Source organism: Hibiscus syriacus, unplaced genomic scaffold (genome assembly GCF_006381635.1).
Source record: "Hibiscus syriacus cultivar Baekdansim isolate YM2019G1 unplaced genomic scaffold, ASM638163v2 tig00110387_pilon, whole genome shotgun sequence".
In the NCBI taxonomy this organism is placed as follows: domain Eukaryota; kingdom Viridiplantae; phylum Streptophyta; class Magnoliopsida; order Malvales; family Malvaceae; genus Hibiscus; species Hibiscus syriacus.
Genome location: NW_024062717.1, coordinates 2,223,019 through 2,250,165, shown reverse-complemented (window position 1 = coordinate 2,250,165; position 27,147 = coordinate 2,223,019). Strand labels below are relative to the sequence as shown.

Here is a 27,147-nt window from a genome sequence, read left to right as displayed (position 1 = left end):
TATTAACTCAATAATAAAATTATTCACCTGATAATTTAATATAGGGTAAATTGTGTGTCTAGTACCTAAACTTTCAATTTTTTTAAAATCATACCTAACGTTTAATTTTTTGTTTCATTTTAGTACTCGCCGTTAAAAACTTAACACGTTTAGTACCTAAACTATCATTTTTGATCCGTTTTAATAAATAAATTTTTATTTTTTTTCAAAACTTAACTTGAAATTTTTAACGGGTATTAAAATGAAGAAAAAAAGTAAACATTAAGTATGATTTTAAAAAATATTAAAAATTTAGATACTAAAATAGTCAAAACTAATAATTTAGATATTAAACATGTAATTTATTCTTTAATATAATAACACATTTAATTTTTTATTATTTATATATTTTATCGATTCAGTTTTAACTTCAAATATATCAAATTATTTAACCCTCTAATTTTAAAAATTATATCAATTTAATTCACAAAACACAGATAAGTGATCATTCCAATAATTTATTCTCAATACTTAAATTCCAAGAAAAATCAGCCTAATAATTTAAGTGGATAAATTATTTAGTCCAATAAGACGACTCAAAAATTATTTTGAGATCTACGGTATTAATTACTGTATTCGTGAAACTCGTTACGCTTACTTAACGATTTTCATAAAATATATTAAAATTTATAACTCGTCATATGATATAAAATAAAATTATATAAAACTTATTATGCTCTCGTGACGAATTTTAATTTTTTAATATATTTTAAAAAACTTATCATACCTTGATAAGTTTCATGTGCACGGTAAGAAACTACTTAATCTCAACATAATTCTTGACCATCCCCGATTAAAAAAAAAAAACCCGTCTATATTATTCCCCGAAAATCGAAAAAAATATGAACCCATCATCTTTACCGGCCATTGTGTGGATTCCAGTAAACTTGTTCCCGGATGCTCAACCTGAAATCAACCAATTTGAATATCATTTACCATGTGATCATTAACTTCGTTTTCACGTCATCTGTAGTTTTTCGTGTAATAATCAAACCCATTGCGCTCTGCTTCACGTGCACCCCCGTTCATTTCTGCCTACCAAGTGCAGTGCTTCCGCTAATGTTTGTGGATTCATTTGGTTCTTGTTTTCTGCCTAAATATAGATCCTTGGTTTTATAATCACTGTCTGCTTTACCCATTCCTCAATTCACTCATGTTTGTAAATTTTCATGGCGATTTTTACCCATCTCTCGATTCCTTCCTCCACCCTTTCCACTCCAGAATTATATCACTCCTCATCCCCTCCTTCCTTCCCTGTCTCCCTCAAACCGTACCGCAAATCTCTCAATCTTCGCTTTCGTGCTGATGTTCTCTCTTCCACTTTCACTGCTGTGCAAGTCGGTGAAGATTTACCACTTGATTATGGAGATTGGCTTCCCAAGCCTGATCCAAACCAGCAGCGAAGAGCCGGCATTTTGATCCACCCCACATCATTTCGTGGAGCTTATGGCATCGGCGGTCTTGGCGAACAAGCTTTTCATTTCATTGATTGGCTACGTTTAGCTGGAGGTATACAAGTCTCCGTTTTTTTATAAGGTGGGCCCATTTAATTTCAGAGTTCAGTTAATGTTGTTGGCGTAAGCTAAAATGAACAAGAGATGTTATGGGATAATCCCTTTTTGTATTAATGAATGAAAATTGATTGTCAATGTAGGTGCTTCCCCTTGTTCCTCCTGATGATGAAGGATCACCATATGCAGGCCAGGTGCTGCTTCACTAATATCTTCTTAATTATTTGTTTTCCTGTTTCAATGAGTACTAATAATTACTTCTGGGATTTTGTTAATTTAATTGGTTTTCCTTTCACTATTAATTGATATGTGTTCCCTCTTTATTGTTTATGAAATTGTGTAATTTTCCTTGATGATTGTTTTTTCAGGATGCAAATTGAGGAAGCACTTTCTTGATTTCACTTGAAGAGCTTGTTAAAGATGGTTTGCTAACAAAGAAAGAGCTTCCACAACCAATGTGAGGAGATTTTTTTCCTTTCATTTTTGTAATTTTTTATACTGCTATATTCTGCCAAAATTGTAGTATAACATAATGTTCACACTTATATTTTAAGTTGCCGCTGTATAATTTGTGCAGTGATTGTGACCGTGTGAACTATTCTGTTGTTGCTAGGCTAAAGAATCCGTTAATAACTAAGGTAAGCGTCATCTGAATGTCAGTTCCTTTTCTGGTTAGCCATACCCAGTTTAACTTATATCATCATCTCTTAGGCCGCAGAGAGGCTACTCTCGTCTGATGGAGAACTTAAAACTCAACTTGTGGCTTTCCGTAGAGATCCTACCATATCATGTGAGAGCTATTTATTTTCCATATAATTAAATATCTTCTATGCTTCAATCTGCATTTGATTGTTTTACTACAGTATGAATCTGATGAGTTTGAGGAGCTTGAGAGTGAAAGGTTTTTTGGTGGAAAAAGATATTTTTTTTTCTGGGATTGAAAGGGTCTCACACTGCTTTAAAGATCAAGGGTTGACATGGATTTTGGAAATACACATTTTTGACATATTTACTTCCTCATTCTTAGCTCGTATGCTAGTCATTTATTTGGTGCAGCTTCAAATTGTTTCCCTGTGTTTTCTTCATTATTGGAATCAAATTACTGTAATTGTTGAACCATGTTTTATAATGTTTTGATATAACAAATTAAGCAAAAATGTTTTTGGACTTCAATTGAATTTGTTCAAATTTTCAAAAGTTTTCAAAAATAATTCAAAGTCCATTAAACTAGAATTTGAGCACAAAATATTTTTCTGGATACTGTTCTTACAATATCGATATTATATGAATAGTACTGATCCTGTTCATGTGGTACCGATACCAAAGGTAAGAGAAGTATCGATACTCTCTATATAGTATCGATACTACCAGTTGTTTCAAATTCCAAAATGCAAAATAGATATCGATACCCAATGGGGTACCGATACTACTTTACACAATAGTATCGATATCATGATCATAGTATTGATACTGGTCAAGCCCAACGGCTAGTTAATTTAAATATTATAAAGGAAGTACTAATACTCATAAAAGGAGTATCAATACTCCTTGTCTTAGGCAGTTTTATTTTGCAGAAAAATTATCTCAAACGACTAGAAACGGCTACAAACATATTCTAACCTATAAAAACAAGTTGAGGACACTTGAAGAAGGGTTAGAACACCTATTCATGCAATCAAACACAAGAAAAGAATTTTTCACTCCTATTTTCCTTTCTCTTGTAAATATTAGTATTTTAGTGAGCTTAATTTTGTAAACACTTACCTTGTGAGATTTTCTTGTTTACATTCTTTTTACCTTTTGTAAAAAGGGAATGGTTCTATCTTAGCCATTGAAAAGATAGAGATTTGTAAATGTTATCTTTTTATCACGTGAAAAAAAAGAGAATAAATTAGTGAATTTGTTAGAAAATCCTTAGAGAGGAGCTAAGGTAGTGGATGTAGACTTAGTTGAGAAGTTGAACCACTATAAATCATTGTGCATCAATTTCCTTATCCTTTAAATCTCCTTAATCCCTAATTTTTTCTCAAATCCTCTTCAACCCCTCTTGGCAAATATCTGGTTGTTCATTTTAGATTCATCACCAACTATCCTAGCAATTGGTATCAGAGTTTGGCTCATTAGAAGGTTTAACAAGCTTGAGACGATCCTAGAAGAAATTCTATCAATTCCCGACGCAACCGAGAAGATGGTTTCGACCTACGACTCTTACCACATTGAAGACTCTCAACCAGTCAACAAACCACTTTATTTCAATGGAGCAAATTATGCCTATTGGAATAATAGGATGATGTTATTCATTCAAGCCAATGATCTAGGAGCTTCGAATTCAATCATGAAAGGATACTCCATTCTAACCGGTGAGATAGATGATTGGAGTGATAGAGAGAATAAGAAGTTCCAACTTAATGCTAAGGCTATGCACATTCTATTTTGTGCATTAGGTCCGGATGAATAAGGAAACGTATCCTCTTGTTCTAATGTCAAGGAGATTTTGGACAAGCTCCAAGTCACTCATGAAAGAACCAATGAAGTGAGGGAAACCAAAATCAGTCTTCTCAACCATAGCTATGGGAATTTCAATATGAAACCGGATGAAAACATCAAAGCTATTACGGATAGATTTTCCGTGATTGTCAACGGTCTCAAGGGATTTGAAGAAGTGATTCCTAATGAGAAACTTGTGAGGAAAATGATCTATTCTCTTCCAAAGTCTTGGCAATCGAAGAAGACGACGATTCTAAGCGAAGAACCTAAGTCACTCATTCTTGATGAGCTTATTGGTTCTCTTCTCACTTATGAGTTGATGGTAAAAGAAGAAGAAGATGAAGAGAAGAAAAACGAGAAGAAGAATGAGGTAGGCATTGCCTTCAAATCCAAAGAAGAAAGTAATTCAAGTGAAGAGGTGGATGAAGATGATGATGAAGAAGAAGAGATGGCCAAACTCTTTAAAAGATTCAAGAGATTCATGACTTCTAAGGAAGTGAAGCATGAATCAAGGAAAAAGAAGGGTCCCCCGGTGTGCTTCGAATGTCAAAGAATGGGGCATGTCAAGTATGATTGTCCTTTCCTAAAGAATAAGGGATCAAGTAAGAAAAAGGCATTTGTGGCGGCATGGAGTGATGAAGATGACTCCAGTAATGAAGATGACTCCAATAATGAAGATGAAGTAGTCAACCTATGCCTCATGGCCATCGAAGAAGATTCAATGGTAACTTCTAGCTCTAGTGAATCAAATTCTTATTCTTTTAATGAGTTACAAGTTGTCTATGATGAGTTGTATTTGGAATTTGAGACCATGAATTCCAAATATAAGAAATTAATTTCAAAATTTAAGTTAAAAATGATTTGATTTTGAAAGCAAAAGTTGATTTTGAAAAACAAAATGAAGCTTTGAAAAATGATTTAGAGCTTTCAAAAATCAAAATCAATGATTTAGAAAAAGAAAATTTTGATTTGAAAATTAAGCTTGAAAGCTTGACAAAAGAAAAAGAATTAATTTCTAAAAAAACTCATTATGTTTAAAAATGACAAAATGCTCACATTGTCATTTTCATTGTCACAATGTACATAATTGTCCTATAAAGAAAAGGAAATCTTTTAAAATTAGACAAGTATGGGTTCCTAAGGGAACTAGAGACATTGTCACTAACGTTCAAGGATCCAAAGCAATTTGGATACCAAAATCCAAATAAATATCTCTTATAGGTATGTGAGAGTAATGATGATGAAACTGAAGTTACTCAAATGCTCTAGCCACACTTGAAAAGATATGGGTAACCTCTAAGCTTAATGTTATTAATTTTTGGATATTTGGTTGCTCATTTAGTTTATCCATGCATTAGTTTTGGTTTTAAATGATTTTATGCTTTTTATCTCATGTATGTTGAAAATATTGTGATGAACATTTTCTAAAGCTTTAATGATTTTTCATAGATATTTGTTCATCATAATGAATTTTGGTCAAATTGGTTTTAAATGCTTTGATTTTACAAATCTTAATTTTTGACCTTAATTTAAATGTTTATGCATGTGATATATTGCAAACAATATCTCTCTAACAATTGATATCAATTTTTCAAATGCATAACATTTTTGGATAGCTTTACGCACATGCACTTAAATTCAACATTTCGTATTGCATAAAGTTTATTAGACTTGGATATATTGAATTTCTTGTGCTACTAACATGTTTGTTCATCTTCGTTGAAATTCAATATCTTTTAAGTGTCAAGCTTTTAATGTCAAATTTTTGTTTGGAATGCACTTTTTGAGATGGTGCTTTGATTTTTTCAAATGTTTTAATGCTAAGATTCTCCACTTACTCTCCATTGTTATTTTTGAATTTTAAAGTTGAATTATTTTTTTATATAACAAAAAGGGAGAGAAGTATGAGTTTGAAAAATTCAATTTCAAGAATGAAAAAAAAGGGAGCCTTAATATTTTTCAAATAGTTCTCTTTTTCATTAAACATTTTATTAAGAGAGTTTTGCCAAAAACAAATTTTCAAATGTTTTGTTATATCAAAATGGGAGATTGTTGAACCATGTTTTAATATAACAAATTAAGAAAAAATGTTTTTTGACTTAAATTGAATTTGTTCAAAGTTTTCAAAAGTTTTCAAAAATAATTCAAAGTCCATTAAACTAGAATTTGAGCACAAAATGTTTTTCTGGGTACGTAATACCGATATTGTTCTTACAGTATCGATACTATATGAACAGTGTCGATATTGTTCATATGGTACCGATACCAAAGGTAAAAGAAGTATCGATACTCTCTAGGTAGTATCGATTCTACCAGTTGTCTCAAAGTTCATAATGCAAAATAGGTACCGATACCATGATCATAGTATCGATACTGGTCAAGTCCAACGGCTAGTAACGACTAGTTGATTTAAATATTATAAAGGAAGTATCGTTATTCATTAAAGGAGTACCGATCTCCATGTCCTGGGCAGTTTTATTTTGTAGAAAAATTATCCTCAACAGCTCCAAATCATCCCCAACGGCTAGAAACGGCTACAAACACATTCCAACCTATAAAAACAAGTTGAGGACACTTGAAGAAGGGTTAGAACACCTATCAAAGCAATCAAACACAAGAGAAGAGTTTTTCATTCCTATTTTCCTTTTTCTTGTAAATATTAGTGTTTTAGTGAGCTTAATTTTGTAAACGCCTACCTTGTGAGGTTTTCTTGTTTACATTCTTTTTACCTTTTGTAAAAGGAGAGTGGTTCTATCTTAGCCATTGAAAAGATAGGAATTTGTAAAGGTTATCTCTTTATCCTGTGAAAAAGAAATAACAAATTAGCGAATTTGTTAGAAAATCCTTAGTGAGGAACTAAGGTAGTGGATGTAGACTTGGTTGAGAAGTCGAACCACTATAAATCCTTGTGCATCAATTTCCTTATCCTTTAAATCTCCTTAATCCCTAATTTTTTCTCAAATCCACTTCAACCCCTCTGGGCAAATATTCGGTTGTTCATTTGAGCTTCATCACCAAATATCCCAACAGTAATAAGATGACTTCTTTACAAATATTTTGCCAGTGTGTTGGAAGTTAACAAACAAATTAGGTTCATGACCTTCTTTCATCCAAAATGCTCTGAATTTGCTTTGCAAAATCCACATGACTCTTTTTATGGAGGTTATACTTTGATGTCCTGATTCTTCCATGTCTCTTTGAATATCTCTGTGCATGTAGAGGCATGATTTATATATGTAGTTGTCTACAGTTAAGAGATTTCATAAGGAGTTGTCTGCAGCAGTAACTAATTTTTCAGAAAACATTCACTTGTGTCCATGTGTGGCCTTATAACAAGTTTACTTTATCCTAATTATTTAAGTAATACTCAAGAGAATTAAAAAGAAAAACCACAACGGAAAAGTATTGGTCTTTTTCTTTTGATGTACTGATTTATCATGTTCCTCTCCATTACCTTGGAATTTAATGTGCAAAACTGGAGGCCTTTCTTCATGGTTTTTTTAGGCTGGCTTGAAGATGCAGCTTATTTTTCTGCTATTGATGACAGTTTAAAAGCATTCAGTTGGTATGATTGGCCTGAACCTTTGAAAAATCGCCATCTTGCAGCCTTAGAAAAGATATATGAGGAGAAGAAGGATTTCGTATGATCTGGATCACTCTTATTAAAAATATTGGTTCAATGGCATCTTATATTATCTACCTAATTTAGATGCTAATATTGATACCTTCTGTTTCTTTCACTTGGCAGATAGACATGTTTATTGCTAAACAATTCCTTTTCCAAAGGCAGTGGCAAAAAATTTGTAACTATGCGCAGGCAAAGGGAATCAGCATAATGGGAGACATGCCTATTTACGTAGGTTATCACAGTGTTGATGTCTGGGCAAATAAGAAACATTTTCTGCTGGTGAGGAGTATTTTTGTGATCAAGAATAATTTAACTATGCTCCAAATCATTCTATTGTTGGTGTTGGCTACAAGTTTTCTGTTCTCTTTGACAGAATAGGCATGGTTATCCTATGCTAGTCAGCGGTGTTCCACCTGATGCCTTCAGTAATACTGGTCAGCTGTGGGGGAGGTTTGTACTGACCAAAAACAAGTTCACATGCCTGTTATATAAACAATCTATTTTTCATAAATATTATTACATGTGCTAGTAAAAGCGAGGTATTGTTTCATGTTCATTCATTTTGGAGATACGTTACAAATCCAATTTATGCTCCTGAAGAGTGTTCTATATCTTTTTTCTATACATTTCCTCCCCTGTTCTTTTATTGCTATGCTTGTATTTTTTATTTTCTAACAAGGTTATGGGTCCTTTATTCAATACTTCTTGATGGTTAAACTCACACAAATTTGTTTTAGTCATAGCATGTGAACCTATATATGATGTTTTGCTTATCCTGATATTCAGCTCTTACTTTCTTGTAGGGTAAGTTTGCAATTTAACATTTTATGCTAGGTTTTTTCTGCACTAGTCATCTTTAATTAAGGTATCCTTTATTTCAGCCCTCTATATGATTGGCAGGCCATGGAGAATGATGGATTTTTATGGTGGATACATCGCATTAGACGTGCGCAGAATCTATATGATGAATTCTGGATTGATCACTTTAGAGGATTTGCTGGCTTTTGGGCTGTCCCTTCTGGTGAGTTGTAAACTGATCGAATGGTGCTTACTAGAAATGTGATACACGGAAACCAAGTTACTGACACAATAAATCTCTGCAGAAGCAAAGGTTGCTATGGTTGGACGATGGAGGTCGGATTTTCTGATTCTGACTGTAAATTTTCTTCAACTGTTCCATTTCCCACAACTGATGTAATTTCCTTGATAGTAGGTTGGTCCTCAAAAATCCTTATTTGATGAGATCTTCAGAGCAGTTGGAAATATCAGTATCATAGCTGAAGATCTGGTACATTCTGCTTGATAGAATATGAACTTATTTTTATCATTTTTCATTCTGTTTCTTGATGTAGCTTTATTTGCTAATTTCTTTCTCCAAGGAAAGTGGAAAATAGATAATTTTCAATAACCTTGAGCTGCCAATTATAGAAGTTTTGTCTTCTGGGGATATTTCAGCTACTTTGGCGTAGTTCAATATTGTTGCTTATTATAGCTGAAGATCAAGTGAGCGAATGCCTGAGTTAGTTCAGTGTACAGTATGTGTTGCACTGATAATTTAGTTGATTGTGCATGGTGGTACACAAGTTGCGCATTTTTGTGCTTGTAATTCTATTTTGGCATTGTGTTTTTGTCTGTAAGCCTAGATGTTAGATTAAATTAAAATATGAACGAGAATCAATACTAATCTGGATAAAGCATAGTCGTAATAACTGAGCACCATTTTAGATAAGTAATTAATTATAAAACTGAACTTATGTTTCTTCTAATTCCTGCATTGCATGCACCACTAAATAAATCGTTGGTGTCCTTGTGCTGCTTGTTTCTGTCTGTTTCCCTTGTTTATTTTTCTGAACTTTTGTTTCCTGAATTAATAATATATTTAGCAACGATGCTGAAGATTTTTGGGGTCCGGAAGAACGTATTGTTTGACTCTAGTTCTTTCATCTTACTAGGTGTGACATGGCAGGGAGTTATAACCGAGGATGTGGTTCAGCTTAGGAAATATATTGGAGCACCTGGAATGGCTGTTCTCCAGTTTGGTAAGATGTTTCCACTAATCAACTGTGATACCATATTTTTAAATTCTCATTTTTGGCTGATGGTCTTTACTTTGGCATTCTGTGATATTGTAGTTTTGTCCCGTTTTCTCTTGCTCTAGTTTTTGGTAGCGACTCTAGAAACCCTCATATGCCTCACAATCACGAGTCGAATCAAGTTGTGTACACTGGAACTCATGACAATGACACGGTAAAGCTCCTTCAAGATTCATCGTTGTTGTCTTACTTTATTTTCAGTATCATGGATGCATGAAAGTTGGAATGCTGCATGCTGGGAATGATAGGTGCTTTTGGGAACTATATTCCATCTGAACAAACTTTCATTAATCAAATTCAATTTGGAACAAAAACAAGGACAGCATTTAAGACATGGAATGATGGAAATCACAAAAACCGTTGAAAACAAAACCAGTGAGGCAAAACTCAAGAAGATATGCAAGGACCGGTTCATTTCAATTTTCAGCAAAAATATTTTTTAAAAAAATAATATTAAATAAAACAATGTTAGTAAGGGAATCACCCATGTTAGAATACTAATATCTGAAACAAACATCTAAATATATGAAATTTTCTCAATCTAAGAATATAATAATATGAAGAAGAGTAGGGATAAAGAATGAAAGAGAGGGATGAGGTACGAAATTTGATATGACACTAGTCATATATTCGAGCTAAATGCATTTTGTTGTTTGGTTTGACGGAAAATTGTTTTACCAAATCCTTAGATGTTGCATACTTATAGTTCTTTTGATTGTCTCATAGATTCAAGGTTGGTGGAGCAATTTGATGGAACAAGAGAGGTCTAATATGAGTTTACTTTGTTATTCTAAGGCTTCTGATCAGATTTATCATCTTGTATTTGTTACATCAGAAATTCGTCCCAGGTATTGAAATATCTGAATATCACTGAAAAAGATGAGATCTCATGGGCACTGATCCAGGCTGCAGTTGCTTCAATAGCTCAAACTGCTGTCATAACCATGCAGGATGTTCTTGGGCTAGACGGCTCTGCCAGGATGAACATTCCTGCAACACAGGTAAATATAATTTCTTCAAACGTGCGAGTATGACAATGTGCTGTAGCATGAGGTAATTAAGGTTCATGCATCTAGAACAACGTAATAGAGCATTAGTCGTGGTTTAAATTTCAAGGCCCTGCCGAGGATTAGGTGGATGATGTGGAAAATCTTTCCCCTTGTGGCTGGTTAATTTGAACTCTGATTACACATTTCAGAATCTTCATTGTTTTAACTTGATCCAAAGTTCATTTTTCTTCTCTTTTTGGGCATGTTGTATTGTTTTGCATGCAATTTTATATTGACTTCGACAAAAATCATGATGAGTTATAGAGCTACGGATCTTCTGTTGTGCATTATGGAAACTGGAGTTGGGGGATACCAAATTCCATTAGTTTTGATACCTTGGAAACAGAAGCACTACGGTTAAGGGATATGATTTCCATGAATGGCCGAATGTAGTTCCGGAAAGCTTCATGTCTTTCTTTTCCTCAGGTCATCACACATGATTCTAGATTTGGCTACCCCTCATGTGTCTAAAAACAATCTCTCTAGCTTTGAATAAGTTTTTTTTTTTTCCTGATGATTGAGGCTTAAGATTAAAATATTATCTATAAACTGATAAAAGGCTTGACTGCCCTTTCATTTCCATCTCTGGTTAATATCTTACTTTCTAGATATATGCATTCTTGTTGCAATGATTGCTACTTATAATGGAGGAATCGGTCACTAGCTTCATGGGGAGGACCTGAAACTTAAATCCCATCTGCTTTCAGCCTGAACTCATAACCTAGTTCAGGATATTATGAGCTTCATTCTTCTTGTGACTATCCGAGTTTCGGAAATCGTTCTACTTTTGCAAGTTTTCAGCATCTGCCACTAGCAAGCTGTGTTAGTAGCATCATGTTGGTTGAAGTACAGAAGTGTTATTTAGTCTATGTACTAAAGAATTGTGTAATTTACTCCTTGTATCTTTGATATTAATGCACAATAAACAGGATTGAAGTTGATCTTAATTGTTATCCTTTTGCAATCATTTTGGGGCACATAAATTGATTATCAAGATTCAAGGTAATGGCAATCAAATTGATAAAAAAAAAAGAGGACAATACAAACCATGATAAAAAAGATGAAGGGATAAGTTGAGTAACTTACTGCCCATCTAGTTAGATTTTGCTGCTCATCATTGCTGAGTTTTGGTTGGCTTCTGTTTATGAATCTCTGCAGAAAATACAAACCATAGTTGCATCATAGGTTAGCGACTAAGGATATCTTGTTCAACTTGTAATATTCACACCTTAACACCTAAACTTTTGAACTTTACAAACTAGTCCTTAATTGGAAACTGAATCAAATCATAATTTAACCGAACTAAACTATCTCCATTCGACCCACATTCAAAGGCTTAAAACAATCAAATAACCACTAGAAATTATTTTCAGATCATCGAACGTCGAGAAAATTATGTGGAAAATTCATCATCGAATTTTACCTTAAGTGAATAACTGAGGATTTTGAATCAACTAGCTCTACCTCCTGAGCTAAGTTAAATTTATCACTGAATTGGGTAAAACCAAACAATATATTGATTTAAAAAAATCGTGAGGATTTTTTATCCTTAGACCTTAATTTAATTATAAATTACTGAAAAAATAAAACAAAAATATTCCAATCTTACTAATTGCAATAAATTATAAATTATAATAAAACCGAAAATAAACTAAAAATCTGTCTAGTCCAGCTTACATATTCATTTAATTTAAAGTTTTATGCATTCATTCTAATTAGCCATTGTTTTAATAACATGATATTAAACCCATCAAGTGGCTTCAATGGTAAAATGAAATATTGTTCTCCTTAAAAGTTTTGAACAAATATTTTTTAATCACTCGTTTAAAAACACCTTGGTTCTCCACATGCCACATGAAATATATACTTGCGTAGCTAGAAAGTCCAAAAGGCATCAAATGCTAGTTTGAAAGAGCTGGAAATCTTCAAGTTACAGCCTAGAGACAGTATGGAGTATTTTCAAACTGAAGTGAACCCACTGGTCTTTCATTTCTCAAGCAAAAAGCAGTTGGGTGTTGGGGAACTAATGTGTATTGTGTGGGAACCCACACTTCAAATTCCATTATTTGCCTTCAATAATTCATTTAGAATGTTTGGGTGGGCTCTGTTATCTGTTTATACATCTTATCCAAGTTGGCAAGGGTGTGCACTACATTTCAAAACAGTAACAAATAATATTAAATCACCTTAAACAAGAATCAGAGCAAATACATTCAACAATCACCATACATTTCCATGATAAATCTACATATATTTATATATGTATATGTAATATTAAGATCCGTACACCTAACATGCCATCGGCAGTTGTTGACTAGAGGATTAGTAGTGATTTCCCTTTATTAAGTTACCCTTGATGAAGATGGAAGATGTTTATCCTTAGCCTTTGCCAGGGTAAAAAGAATGATTAAAACATGCTTGAGAAGCCATTTTTGTAGTGTTATCATGCTGACTGTTAGACTTTCTGTTGAATGAACTGTATTTGCCTTGCCTATGCTTCCTTCTTGGATGTGATGCCTTTGGGATAAAAACTCCTGTGCCTTTGCTTTCTCTTCTGCAGATTTGCTCTTGGAGATGCGATGATTGTGTTATTGGATAATTTGCTCCACAGAATGTCTGAATTTTTTTGACAAATACAAACTCAATACCCGAAATTGGAGGAGATAACATGTTATTTGATGTGAATGAAAAGCTTAAAAAAGAAACCTGGAAATAAACTGAAGTACATCTTGAAACCGGCTCTTCATCATCCATGATTAGCAGAGAGATCCGCTCGCTTAAGTCTGCAAAAAACAGATCATCTTCAAGCTCAACAGCCACTTCCATGTTTTTTGGCAAGAAACCAAGAGAGTAAACCTTTAGTTTCTAAATATTGAAAACTATCATCCGTGCCATGGGGATGATATGGAGGGGTTATAAATGAAAGAAAGTGAAAAGGCAAATAGGGGAAGATTAACAAGTGCATGTGGGATGGTGGGGTCTTAAATGGCAGTTGGCCAATCTGGCTAAGTCCCCACAAGAATCATGAAGCAATGTTATGATGTTATCCAGTAGGAAGAAAGAGATAACAGAGTAGCAGCTAGCAAAGAGATAATAATAGCCCACACCCAGATATCTAATCCAAATCATCTCTAAGCATGCTTGGGTGTAACATGGTCAGCCTCACTTCCTTTATAACATCTCTAAGGAAACGAGGCATGGCATAGAATTCAGTCTCCCAATCTCTCAAAAGGCACTACATGCAACTCAGTTGAATGAGCCCTTTACACTTAATTGCCCTCAACTGGTGTCTTGCTAGCTAGATACCGCTTTCTTTCTTGTCTTGGATTAAGCAAACGGACAGCCAAACTTCGTAATCAGAAGATCTAAGAGATTGTTGTAGGGCCATAGCTTTCGTTTCTTTAGAATTTGAGAGTTGAGACTTGTTTTGTCGAGCTCCATACAATTTGAAGGGTCGTTTGTCAATGCAACAGCTTCTTGTCTTGTACAGATTCATAGTCAAGTTGCCCGTAAATTGTGTTTAAAGTCTTGACATCAATCGACAGTGGCGGATCCACTAAGGAGACAATTGGGTTATGGAAAAGATTATTATTAGAGAAAGAATATTTTTTGAAATTATATACCCACGTTTAATTTAAAGCATTCCCTCCCATAGTATTTCATGCATTAGTAATTTTTGGATCATTTTCCCGAGAATCTCATTCCCTCTATTTATTTAAGTATTAAACAATTCTCTCTTTAGGACAATAATACCTTGAAATTATGTGATTGGTTAAATAAGTGACCAGTTATGTTGTGATTGGTTAAATAAGTGACCAGTTAAAATCGAGACCGGTTATGTTATATCATTTAACCGGAAATATTAATTGAGTTGGTAATAAAAAAAGGTAATAACCAGTTATGTTATCGTCCTGTGTAAAATGCGTCAAAAAAATATAGACAATTTCATAACCGTTAATTATCGTTAATATTATCAAGAACAATAACATATTAGGTAGCGCTTATATAACGTAATAGGTAGCGCTTATATAATAAAATATGTTAATTACTTAATTTGTTTACAATGTATTAGGTAAACGCCTAAAATGTTACCAAAGATAACATTACCGGTTAATTACTGGAAATATTATCAAGCATTGTAACATATTAGGTAGCGCTTATATAACGTAATAGGTAGCGTTTATATAATAAAATAGGTTAATTACTTAATCTGTTATTACAACATATTAGGTAAACACCTAAAATGTTACCAAGGATAACATTACCGGTTAATTACTGAAAATATTATCAAGCACAATAACATATTAGGTAGCGCTTATATAACGTAATAGGTAGCGCTTATATAATAAAATAGGTTAATTATTTAATCTGTTATTACAACATATTAGGTAAACGCCTAAAATGTTACCAAGGATAACATAACCGGTTAATTACTAGAAACATTATCAAGCATAATAACATATTAGGTAGCGCTTATGTAACGTAATAGGTTGCACATTATTAAAGTTAATGGGGCCTTAGAAATCCGAAGATAACAAAATAGATAATTACTTAATTTGTTATCAGTTATGATAAGTTTACCTTAGGAATAAATGTTAACAAAATTTAAACTGATGGAGCCATTAGGAATCCCAAGATAACATAACCGGTTAATCACTTGATTTGTTATCAAAATTTATCAGCATGGTAATTGTTTAGGCATATTATAATGATACCGATTGACTTTAACTGTTTTCATTGGAAATTAATCTATTACTTTAAAGTAATAGATTTTGAAATTATAAGTATAATATATATATATATATATATATATATATATATATATATATATATATATATATATATATATATATATATATAATGTGTGTGTGGTTAAAGCTGATGGAGCCTTAGAACTTTGTACATTGTTTACTTATATTTTCATGATACCGAATGAATTTAACCATTTTTCATTTTCAATTAACCTATTACTTAAAAGTAATAGGTTTCGAAATTATAAGTATGAAATATATATATATATATATATATATATATATATATATCGATATATTTTGTGTGCATTTGAGACTCCCGTATATAATATTACTTAAAAGTAATAGCCTTCAGGTGGAATTAAAGTATCGAGACTGATATAACAAAGTATTGATACATATATAAAAGTTTATGATATTATCATTATACAAGTATAATTTTACAGTGTACCTTGTAAATTTAACTATTACTTATACAAAGCTCATAAAGGGTTATCAGAATGTTGGATTTACACAAAGACATATACAATGGACTTGAAAGATGTAAAGCAAAGGAAATCGTAAATTGGGTGTCAATACAGTAATTACTTACTTTTAACCGGTACTTGGATAGTCCGATACTTTAACCTTGCCAAACAATCTGTAGAATAGAGTCTCCCACAAATTATGGTCGGAATCAGTTCTGTAACTGGGATTATCCTAGTTAATCATGTTGATTGCATAGCCAATAAAACCTAGGGGTCCAAATGGTAAGCTAGGAATTGGTAATACAAGCTTCCTTTGAGGGTTTAGGGACTGAATCCCTCCAACGTAAGGAGTGCATGATTGAACATTACATATAATAGATGTATTCAGTTCTTGAGGAATTATTCTTCATTGTATATAAGGATAGTTGTAATGATATTTGTTCAGGTTTCGGGACCAATTAGTTAGATGCATGTAGTACCCTATATCCTCGAGGCAGAGCACAAGAAATCTAACACTTAAAGATTTGCCAAGAGCGGTAGCTTTTGCTCTTCATGAAGACTGAACCTAGAGTCAACTTTGCAATTATGCATATCATGTTGAAGAGAACCCGCTGAATTATAGGATTTGCACACAACTACGAGAATTTTAAACCCTAAACCCAACTACTCTGCTAAAATTATGCAACAGAGATCTCAGGATTTCCCATAAAATGCTTGTAGTTATGTGCAAATCCTGTCATTCAGCAGGTTCTCTTCAGCAGTATAGGCATAAATGCAAAGTTGATTCTAGGTTCGGTCTTCATGCAGAGCAAAAGCTACCGATCTTGGTAAATCTTTAAGTGTCAGATTTCTTGTGCTCTGCCTTGAGGATATAGGGTACTGCATGCATCTAACTAATTGGTCCCGAAACGTGAACGGATATCATTACAACTATCCTTATATACAATAAAGAACAATTCTTCAAGAACTGAATACAACTATTATATGTAATGTTCAATCATGCACTCTTTACGTTGGAGGGATTTAATCCCTAAACCCACAAAAGAAGCTTTCATTACCAATTTCTAGCTTACCATTTGGACCCTGTAAGGGGGTTTTATTGGCTATGCAATCAACATGATTATGAGCTTCCTTTATCCTTTGGCATTCAGTCAGACTGTAGAGATTTGAAATTTGTTATCAATTAAAAGTTCTTAAATACCTTAATCCAATTACCATTTCAAGAACAATTACATGAATACATTGATACTTATTGGTTGCTTTCGATTTTCTTCAATGCTGATACGTTGGGGCTCCATTTGAAGGGCATCATCTTCGCTAACAAAGATTGAACTTTCAACCTATAATAGGTCCATTCGAAAATAGCAAACTTTAAAACCTAACCCCTATTTCTGAAGACTAAAATTCTAAAAAATTAGGGTTTTGATAACATATCTTTCGAATATATTAAGGAAAAAAGAGTCCAATCTGGAAATCAATCAAACCCTAATTTATGGCAAAATATCGATAAATTTACATGAATATTTGATCGTAACTGTTATGAACGATGGTATTCATCGGAGTGGAAGAGTTCTCTTCTGCTTTTAGGGTTTTTCAATTTGGGGTTTATATCGACACTTTTAACATATAAATAATGAAGGAAAAAAACGCGCGTAATTAAAAAATATCGATACAAATTTAAAAAGTGTCGATACATTATGTTGACCTATTTTATAATTAAACATGTATATTTCTACCAGTTACATTGTAAATTTACCTATTACATTGTAATTATCGGTTTCAATGTTTTTGGGATCGATACTTTTAATAAATGTATCGACACTTTATGCGTGCACCTCCTTTGGCATTCATTCTGGACAAAAAGTATCGACACAATTTAAAAAAGTATCGACACAATATGTTCACCTATTCTGTCATAAAACTGGTATATTCTTACCGGTTACATTGTAAATTTACCTATTACTTTATAATTATCGGTTTCAATGTCTTTGGGTCGATACATTTAATAAATGTATCGACACTTTATGTGTGCACCTCGTTTGGCATTCATTATGGACAAAAAGTATCGACGCAATTTAAAAAGTATCGATACATTATGTTGACCTATTTTCAAATTAACCGGTATATTTCTACCGGTTACATTGTAAATTTACCTATTACATTATAATTATCGGTTTCGATATTTTTGGGGTGGATACTTTTAATAAATGTATTGACATTTTATGTGTGCACCTTGTTTTGCATTCATTCTGGACAAAAAGTATCAACACAATTTAAAAATGTATAGATACATTATGTTGACTTATTTTCTAATTAGCCGGTATATTTCTACCGGTTACATTGTAAATTTATCTATTACATTATAATTATCGGTTTCGATGTTTTTGGGATCAATATTTTTAATAAATGTATCGACACTTTATATGTGCGCCTCGTTTGGCATTCATTCTGGACAAAAAGTATCGACACAATTTAAAAAGGTATCGATACATTATGTTGACCTATTTTCTAATTAAAATGGTATATTTCTACCGGTTACATTATAAATTTACCTACTACATTATAATTATCGGATTCGATTTTTCGGGATCGATACCATTTTAAAAATTATCGACATTATGTTTACCTATTCTCTGATTAAACCAATATATTTTACCTAGTACTTTATAATAATCAGTTTCGATATTTTGAGGATCGATACTTACAATAAATGTATCGACACTTTATGTGTGCATCTCGTTTGGCAGATATTGAGTAAACTTTGTGTTTACTAATTTTGTCATAAAAAAATGTATTTTTACCACTTACATTGTAAATTTACCTATTACTTTAATAAGGTGTTTCGATACATTTGCACACATATATAAAATACATTAATAACTAGTATTGATATTTCAACAACCCTTAAATGTATCGGTATACAGAGAAGCAAATATGGATATAAAAGCCCGACCAATCAACCAACAAAGATTCGGAGATCAAATGTCGTTATATATTTAGAGCAATCAACCTAAATGAAATGCGAGGGAAATCCTGACCATCATAATTTTGAGTAACAAGAAGGAAGATTGGATATGCGAAGAATGTCTTCCGAATATTATCCATTTCATCCAGCTCATGAAGATAGGAGAACCGTAAACTGAAACCGTCTGAGAGAAACATAGCTGATGTAGAAGCAGCTGCATATTTAAAATATCGAAGGCGATCAATTTGGTTCTCAAACATTTAAAGTATTAGAAGCATTTCGAACTTATGATTTGGGTATCAATGGGTAATGTAACAAAATGCATCAAAAATTCTCGAGAATTAAACTCTAGATCTTTTAATAATAATGTTAAATAATGGAAGATACATACATAAAGCATTAGTATCAGTATAATTAACAATGTAAACGGATAAAAGTTCTCCGGTATAATGAAAATAGTCGTAAATGACAAGTTGAGAAGCTTGTCATGTACGCCTATTATCATTGCACCGGTAGAATTTTACCGTTTACATTGTTAATTTAGCCAATTATTGATACTTTATACACGTGCACCCTTCAATTATTTTTATTATTATTACAAGTTGTAGCCCTCAATTATCGAGATTTTTAGTTACCCTTTGTTGCATTTACCATATACCACCCAGATCATACGTCCGAACCGTTTCTGAGGCTTTAATTGTTTGAAAACCAAATGCATCACCGTTGAGATTTTAAATCTGCAGCTGCTTCTACATCAAGTATGTTTCGCTCTGACGGTTTTGGTTTAGGGTTAACCTATCTCAATGAGTTGACTGAAATGGATAGTATCCAGAAGGCATTCTTCGGATATCCAATCTTCCTGCTTGTTACTCAAGATTACGATGATCAGGATTTCCCTCGCGTTTCAAGTTGGGAAAAAACAATGGAAATTAGGAATAATCAATGAAAGCATGCAAATTGTCTAAGTTAAAAAGTTTTGAAAAAGGTTGTTGTTACCTTAGAAATAGAATTTGATGTTACCTCCCGATGTATCCATTGAGTAAGTTGTTGTTTGGATGGAACAAAGGCTCGAGCTCATATTTATAGTGGAGACGAAATTTATATCGAAATTCAAACTCAAAATGAAATTTAAATTCAAACTCCAATTAAATATGAAATGAACATGAAATGCATTGTTAAATTGAACATGGAAATTGCATAATTGATTCATATTGTTCAAGTAACATGCGTTATGAACCATCAAGCCGGTAAAAGACAATACTGATTCAGTTCAAAGTGTGAGTTGATGGGGTTATCACACTTGTCATATGGGAATAAAGTACTCATATGAAAGAGGAGAGGAGATAGATAAATTGTTATTCACAGCCCATCCGAATGGAATATTTATTGTGTAAGTCACATGTTATACTGTGGAATATTAAAATACATAGTTACTATGTTATATGTTTTAGTATTTTTAAATTGAAAATAGTGCATTATGTGAATTGAAAGAAAATATACACACAATATAATCAAACCAAACATACATACACAACAAATTTATACATAACAATGTTCAAATAATTCATATACTACGAAATTAATCCGATGAAAAAGGGTTATTTCTAACGAAGTCCAGAACATTAGGCGCATTCGACAGATTTTCCAAATACTCTCGTATGTTACCGCCTTTTTCTGAGGACATATATAAATAATTTCAATTATCAAACTAATTTGGTGCAATTTTACTAACAAGAAACTAAATTCGCATAAGCATGAATAAATTTGTGTCATACCTAAAGCATTGTCCTCCGAGTAGGAAGCGTCAAAGGGATGTGGACATATGTAATTGTATTGCTATATAAAAACATAAATTGTTAATCAACCAATGTATGAACACCTGTTTAACTAGAAAAACATATGGCATAAATGTAACTTACCGGATTATAAATCATTTTTCGCGCTGAATCATCGACCAACAATGTATTTAGGGCGTTGAAATCAAGATACGCGTTCCAAACATCACGAAGATCTTTACAGTAGGTAAAATCATCTTTTTTTTGCATTTTCCTTGATCCTGTTTAAAAATAGTCGAACATAAATATGTAGGAATCATAAATAAATAAAAGTAAGCAAAGTGTAATGACATTCATATTACACAAATGAATAAAAATTGGCCAGAAAACAAAGGTAGTTTTTGAAGTACACGGTCGATGTTATGCTTGAGATTGTAATCAAGTTTGAATGTTAACATTTAACTGTATATTAACAATTTTGTCTATAGTAATTCAACTACTTAACATTTCTAACCTCATCTTGGAAGACCAAATGGCAACGGTAAAATTTTGTAAACAAAAATTCATAAATTCATATACTCATATTCTCAGGATAACATCTACAATATGAAGAAAATGAGATTAAAGTTGTACGCTTATATGTTAAAATAATGGATACAAATGAACAAAATTAAAACCTTTTGGATTTTTTGAGAAGTAGACAAGGACACCATTGACATAAAAAATTACAAGTTTTCTTGTCGGCGGTGTTGCAGACAAGATATACTTGTTTGGATCATCATCATCATCATCTTCTTCATCATCATCTTTATTGAGTTCTTGGTTATCCACATCTGTTAAAAGAAAATAAAATACATTTTACAACATGTAAATATTTAGAAACATAAATAATTAGTTACCTAACTCGTTTGAAGTCGTTGACATAATTTGTCACGCAAGATGGAGACTTCATCATGCAATGATGCAATATCGGCTCGTATTTCGCTCACAAGGGAATCAATATGCTCCTGAAAATTGACCATGTATGTAACATCCCAAAATACGGGTTAGTGACTAAATTGTAAAACTTCAGAATTTGGTGATTAAAGTAGGATGATTAAATAGTTTAATGATTTATTTGGAAGGATTGTTAGTAATTATTAAGTGAATTGAAGGGAAAAATGGTCATTTGACCAATAAATAAATTAAAAGGTGATAAGGATGAGATATATACACGTGAGAAATGAGGGGGAGAGGAAACAAAGTTTCCAGAGTTCTCTACATCCTTCTCTTTTCTCTCCATCGTGAACCAAGCTAGAGCAAATGTGAATTTTCTGATTAGTTGGTTATTTGATAAATTAAAGGTTAGGTTTTGATCATTAGATGATAACTAAGCTTAAAGAAAGCTTAAGTTGTCTTATAATCAAAAGATGAAGAAGTTATAAGAGATTAAAGAAATGGGGTTTTAAATGAATTTATGGAAAAGAGTTGATAAGTTGAATTTGAAGTTAAATTTGACTTGTCATCATGCTAATTAAGGTGTCGTAACCAATTTTCTTCCAGGCACGAATTTTTTACTTGGCGGGAAAAGTGATGTGAATAAATGTTTTTAAAATAATTTGGGAGCCGCCATCGGCCTTTTGGGTCAGGTAGGTCGAATACCTAAAAATCATCCTTTAAAAGAGTTTTTAAGAAAACATCGATTAAAAGATAAACTGATCTGCGTTTTAACCAAAAATTTGTTCTTTTTAATAATAAAAAGGGATTCGTGGTCCGTTACGTTTAGGGAAGGATTAGCACCCCTACAACGCCCAAAATTGATACTTTTTAATTATAAATTGTCTCTATTATTAGAAATTTAAAAATTCAAAATATATTTAATTTATAATCCTATTATTTCAAAATTATAATTATGAAAAAAAATATTAATTTATATATATTTATAAATAAAATATTTATTTATTTAGAAATATCAGAAAATGACTTCTAGGTGCCTTAAGACATCTCTTTTCTTCGATATTAAAAAATAAATAAATAATTAAAACAATTAATATATAATTTAAAAAATAGGATATTTATTTATTTAAAAATATCATAAAATGGACATCGAGTTTTTTAAGACTGCCCTTTCTTAATATTGAAAAATAAATAAATATTAAAACATGATTAAAATAAGTTAAAAGTAATTAAATAAGATTTTAATAAATAAAATAAATATATATATTTATGGCTAAATAATAATAATAATAGTAATAATAATTAAAAGTAAACATATAAAATTAACATATAACTAAACAATGAACAAAATTAAATTTATATATTTAAAATAAATAAAACTTGTAAAAAATAAATAAAAATTGAAATTAGTGACTAAATTATAACCTAATAGAATTAAATACCTAATTCATAATTAATTATTTAAAATTTCAGTGGCTAAATATGTTATTCTACCTTTTATTAATTTAGTGACTAGATTAAAATTATATCAAATTCGTATATCAAATTAAAAGAAATTAAAACATGTTATTTGGGGTTTAAAATATTAATTAATAAAGTTACGAGGACTAAATCGGTTATTTACTTAAAATATCTATTATTATACAAAGGACTAAAATAAATAAAATTAAAATTATTAAACCAGATTAAAAGGATCATAAATTGATTTAGTGACTAAATTATAAAATTACAAATCTGAGGGACTGCGGACGAGGTTTGTCCACATATGTAAATTACGCATATACCCCTTCCCAAAACGACATCGTTCGGGAAGGGATATATATTTCCCTAAACGGCTGGCTCGAAGGGCCAACATCCTCATTTCTTCTCTTCTTCTTCTCTCTCTTTCTAAGAGAGTTTTTAAACTCTCTCGCCTCTCTCTAACTTCCCTTATTGGAGGGAAGCCGATCACCAACTGGCAGCCTTGTGCCGCTGATAACCTCACCGCCGGCCACCGCTTCCGGTGGCCGAAAAAACAAAAACCTCCCGAACGATAGATCCGAGTGATCTACGTTCAACTTTGACCTTAGTTTTCCTTAAAATGCCCCGTATTTGCCTAGATCTAAGAAAAATACCTTCGGTATTTTGCTTCTCTGGCGGCCTATGAACTCCGGTGGCATCGCAGCTTCTTCGGTAAGGCTTCTCTTAATTTTTGTTTCGATCTTTTGATGGTTTGGTTGTTGTGTTCTCTCTGTCTCATTTTTTAATTTTTTTTGTTCTCTTTTCTTGCCCTCTGTCCTTATCTTGTTTGCAGGTGTTCGGCTTTTATAAGCCTCGCCGGTATCTTCTTCGGACTGGGTAAAAGATTGAAGCTTGGTGAGTCACCGAACTTCCAATGGTGACTCACCGTTGAAGGCGACGTGTGCGGCTATGGCTAGGCCTTCTGGATCTTTAGGTTGGCGTCGTGACAGCGTGGTAGCAGAGGTTGACGAACGGCGGCCGCGTGGTCCCTAGTGTATCATAACCCTAGGGTTTGCATCTGGAGGTCCTTGGACCGTTGGATCAAGATCTGATCCAACGGCTGAGAGATGAGCGGCGGCTGAAGTTGAGATCAAACCCTAAATGGGTTTTAGGGTTTCTATTAGGTTTGGGCCAGTTGGGTCTTTTGTAAATGGGCCGGTCCAGTCTGGATTGGGCCTGTAATAATATTTATTAATAATAAAATAATAATAATAATTATAATTATAATAATAATAATATAAATAATATTCAAATGAAAAAAAAGAGTATCTTCAACTGCCCCTCTTTTCTTATTCTTGTGTTAACAAGAATAGAGCAAAGACGAAAAGTTAATAAGTTTTTTTTTTCATTTGACTTCACTTGATTATGATGGGAATGTTGAAATAATTCTTCTTTGGGATTAGCTCTTCTCATTATGAACTTTTCCACTGGGGATGACAACTCATCTCCTTTTGTGATGTAATCTAGCAAAGGTTGAATAAGCTCTTCTCATTGTGAACTTCTTCTTCTTCAGATGAATTCTTCTCATTATGAATTCCTTCTGGAAATGTTGATGATGATATATCTCTTTCTGTGATAGAGTCATGCAAAAGGTCGAACAAGCTCTTCTCATTATGAACTTCTTCTTCCTTCTTCAGATGAATTCTTCTCATTATAAACTTTCTTTGGAAAAGTTGATCCATTAAGTGATGAATTTAAGCAAAAGGTTGAACAAATTCTTCTCATTATGAATTTATTCTTTCTTCTTTAGATGAGTTCTTCTCATTATGAACTCTAACTGGCATTGCTGATCCACCGAGTGATGAATTTAAGCAAAAAGTTGAACAAGTTCTTCTCATTATGAACTTCTTCTTTCTTCTTCAGATGAGTTCTTCTCATTATGAACTTTCTCTGGAAAAGCTGATCCATCAAGTGATGGATTTGAGCAAAAGGTTGAACAAATTCTTCTCATTATGAATTTCTTATTTCTTCTTCAGATGAGTTCTTCTCATTATGAACTCTAACTGGCATTGTTGATCCACCGAGTGATGAATTTAAGCAAAAAGTTGAACAAGTTCTTCTCATTATGAACTTCTTCTTTCTTCTTCAGATGAGTTCTTCTCATTATGAACTTTCTCTGGAAAAGCTGATCCATCAAGTGATGGATTTGAGTAAAAGGTTGAACAAGCTCTTCTCATTATGAACTTCTTCTTCCTTCTTCAGATGAGTTCTTCTCATTATGAACTTTCTCTAGAAAAGCTAATCCATTGTGATGGATTTGAATCTTTGCTAAAATCTTTGAAATTCCTGTCAACATTTACATGGATAAAATGAATGGAAATGCACCTATTTTTGCAAATACCTAAATATGATGCATGAATATTAAGTTCATTTTTATTTGATTTCAAATTGGTGAACTCGGTCTTTCTTCAATTGTATAGAAATCCAATAAATCTTTCCTCTTCGAATGGAGAATCTATCATCTTTAAAGAGTGTAGATGTAGATATGCCTGAATTTTTGCATGATGTCACAAAACCACTTGAGAATAAAACTCAATAGTATAGGCTCTTGAAAAGCTCGCACTCATGCAACATGTTGATTCTGATAACTACTTATCTGATCATGAAGTGATCTTTCAAGATGATTTCACAGATATTGATAGTTCTTCTGATACCGAGGAAATCCTGAATTCTGATTCTAATGAGGAGAGTAAACTGTTATACTTGACGAAAATGGGATACTCAAATGCTAAGTCTTCAATAGTCATAGAGATGTGGTTCTGATTCATCAATTGCAGAGTTGACAAATTTTATATGTGCTGCTCAAATGGCTAAGGCTGCTGACACACTTCTTCCGGTAAAAGATAGGAAGCCATTATGCAATGATCCCTATTACAAGAAAATGGAATCTTGAGCTATGATTTTCTTAAAAAAGAAGAAGCATAGGTAGCTTGGAAAGAAGTTTCTTGATGAAGACAATCATGCAGTTCATCTTCCTAATCCAATGATTGGTTTTGGGGTTCTTACCGAACCAGATCAGATAACTCAAAGAACACTTCCAGAAGATGCTATTGGGTCTCCTTATTTCTACTATGATAACGTGGTGGTTGCTTCAGTCGGTGTTTGGACGAAAACATCATAGTACTTATACGATGTAGAGCTAGAATTTGTAAATTCGAAGCATTTTTGTACTGCTGTATGGAAAAGGACTATATTCATAATCTGCCAATTGAGAACATATTTCTTCTTCCAAATAACTCTATGATGGTAATGATTTGTTTGCTTTTCAACAATGATTGCAAATGTTGATAAGACTTACTTTGTATTCAATGCCCTTAAAAGTATTAACATAAAGCGATATTCATAAATCTTTAACTTATTTCAAAAATATGTTAATCCATTTACAAAATAAAAGAATAAATTGAATTTTCGAAAATAAATTGAATCTCAAATAAATTGAATTTAGAGAAAATAAACTTAGAATTTATTAATAACTAGATAGAATTGTATTCAAAGTTATGGCAAGCATAGGAATGATAAAAATTCAAATGACTCAACAAATTATTAGCATAAGTATTTCTAAATTAATCAATTTGATATAATTTAGAGTACTGGTGTAAGCTTTTGTCTGGAAGATCTCAAACGTTGTCAGAATGCTTGTAGATGTGAAGTTCCTCCCAAACTATCAAAATCTTAAGAGGGTTCAATTGCCAGATGCCTAATATCAACATACATTTGAGCCGCCCTTTCAGGTTTTCAACTCAAATCCTTCTTTTGGTTGCAAGATGCCCTTTGCGGGTTTTCATCTTGACCCTCCTTTTTTCTTTTTTCTTTTTCTTCTTTTTCTTTTTTTTCTTTTTTTTTTCTTTTTTTTCATTTCATTTTTTCTTCAAGCATAATATTTCTTGACAGAATCTGAGTTTATTGGGTTTCTCAGAATTTTTCCATCCATTTCTGCCAAGATCAA

General features: G+C 32.5%; 1 protein-coding gene and 1 pseudogene across 1 annotated transcript; one reads left to right on the top strand and one right to left on the bottom strand.

Annotated features, from left to right (window-relative positions):
* Positions 1 to 1,208: 1,208 nt before the first annotated feature.
* On the top strand, positions 1,209 to 11,803 carry LOC120122406 (annotated as a pseudogene).
* Positions 11,804 to 13,096: 1,293 nt separating this feature from the next.
* Positions 13,097 to 13,708, bottom strand: LOC120122405. Its single transcript, XM_039141524.1, has 2 exons — positions 13,514 to 13,708; positions 13,097 to 13,423 (listed from the first exon to the last, which is right to left on the bottom strand). Exons 1-2 carry the CDS (start codon positions 13,631 to 13,633, stop codon positions 13,187 to 13,189), a joined length of 357 nt encoding a protein of 118 aa, XP_038997455.1. The 5' UTR covers positions 13,634 to 13,708; the 3' UTR covers positions 13,097 to 13,186.
* Positions 13,709 to 27,147: the final 13,439 nt, after the last annotated feature.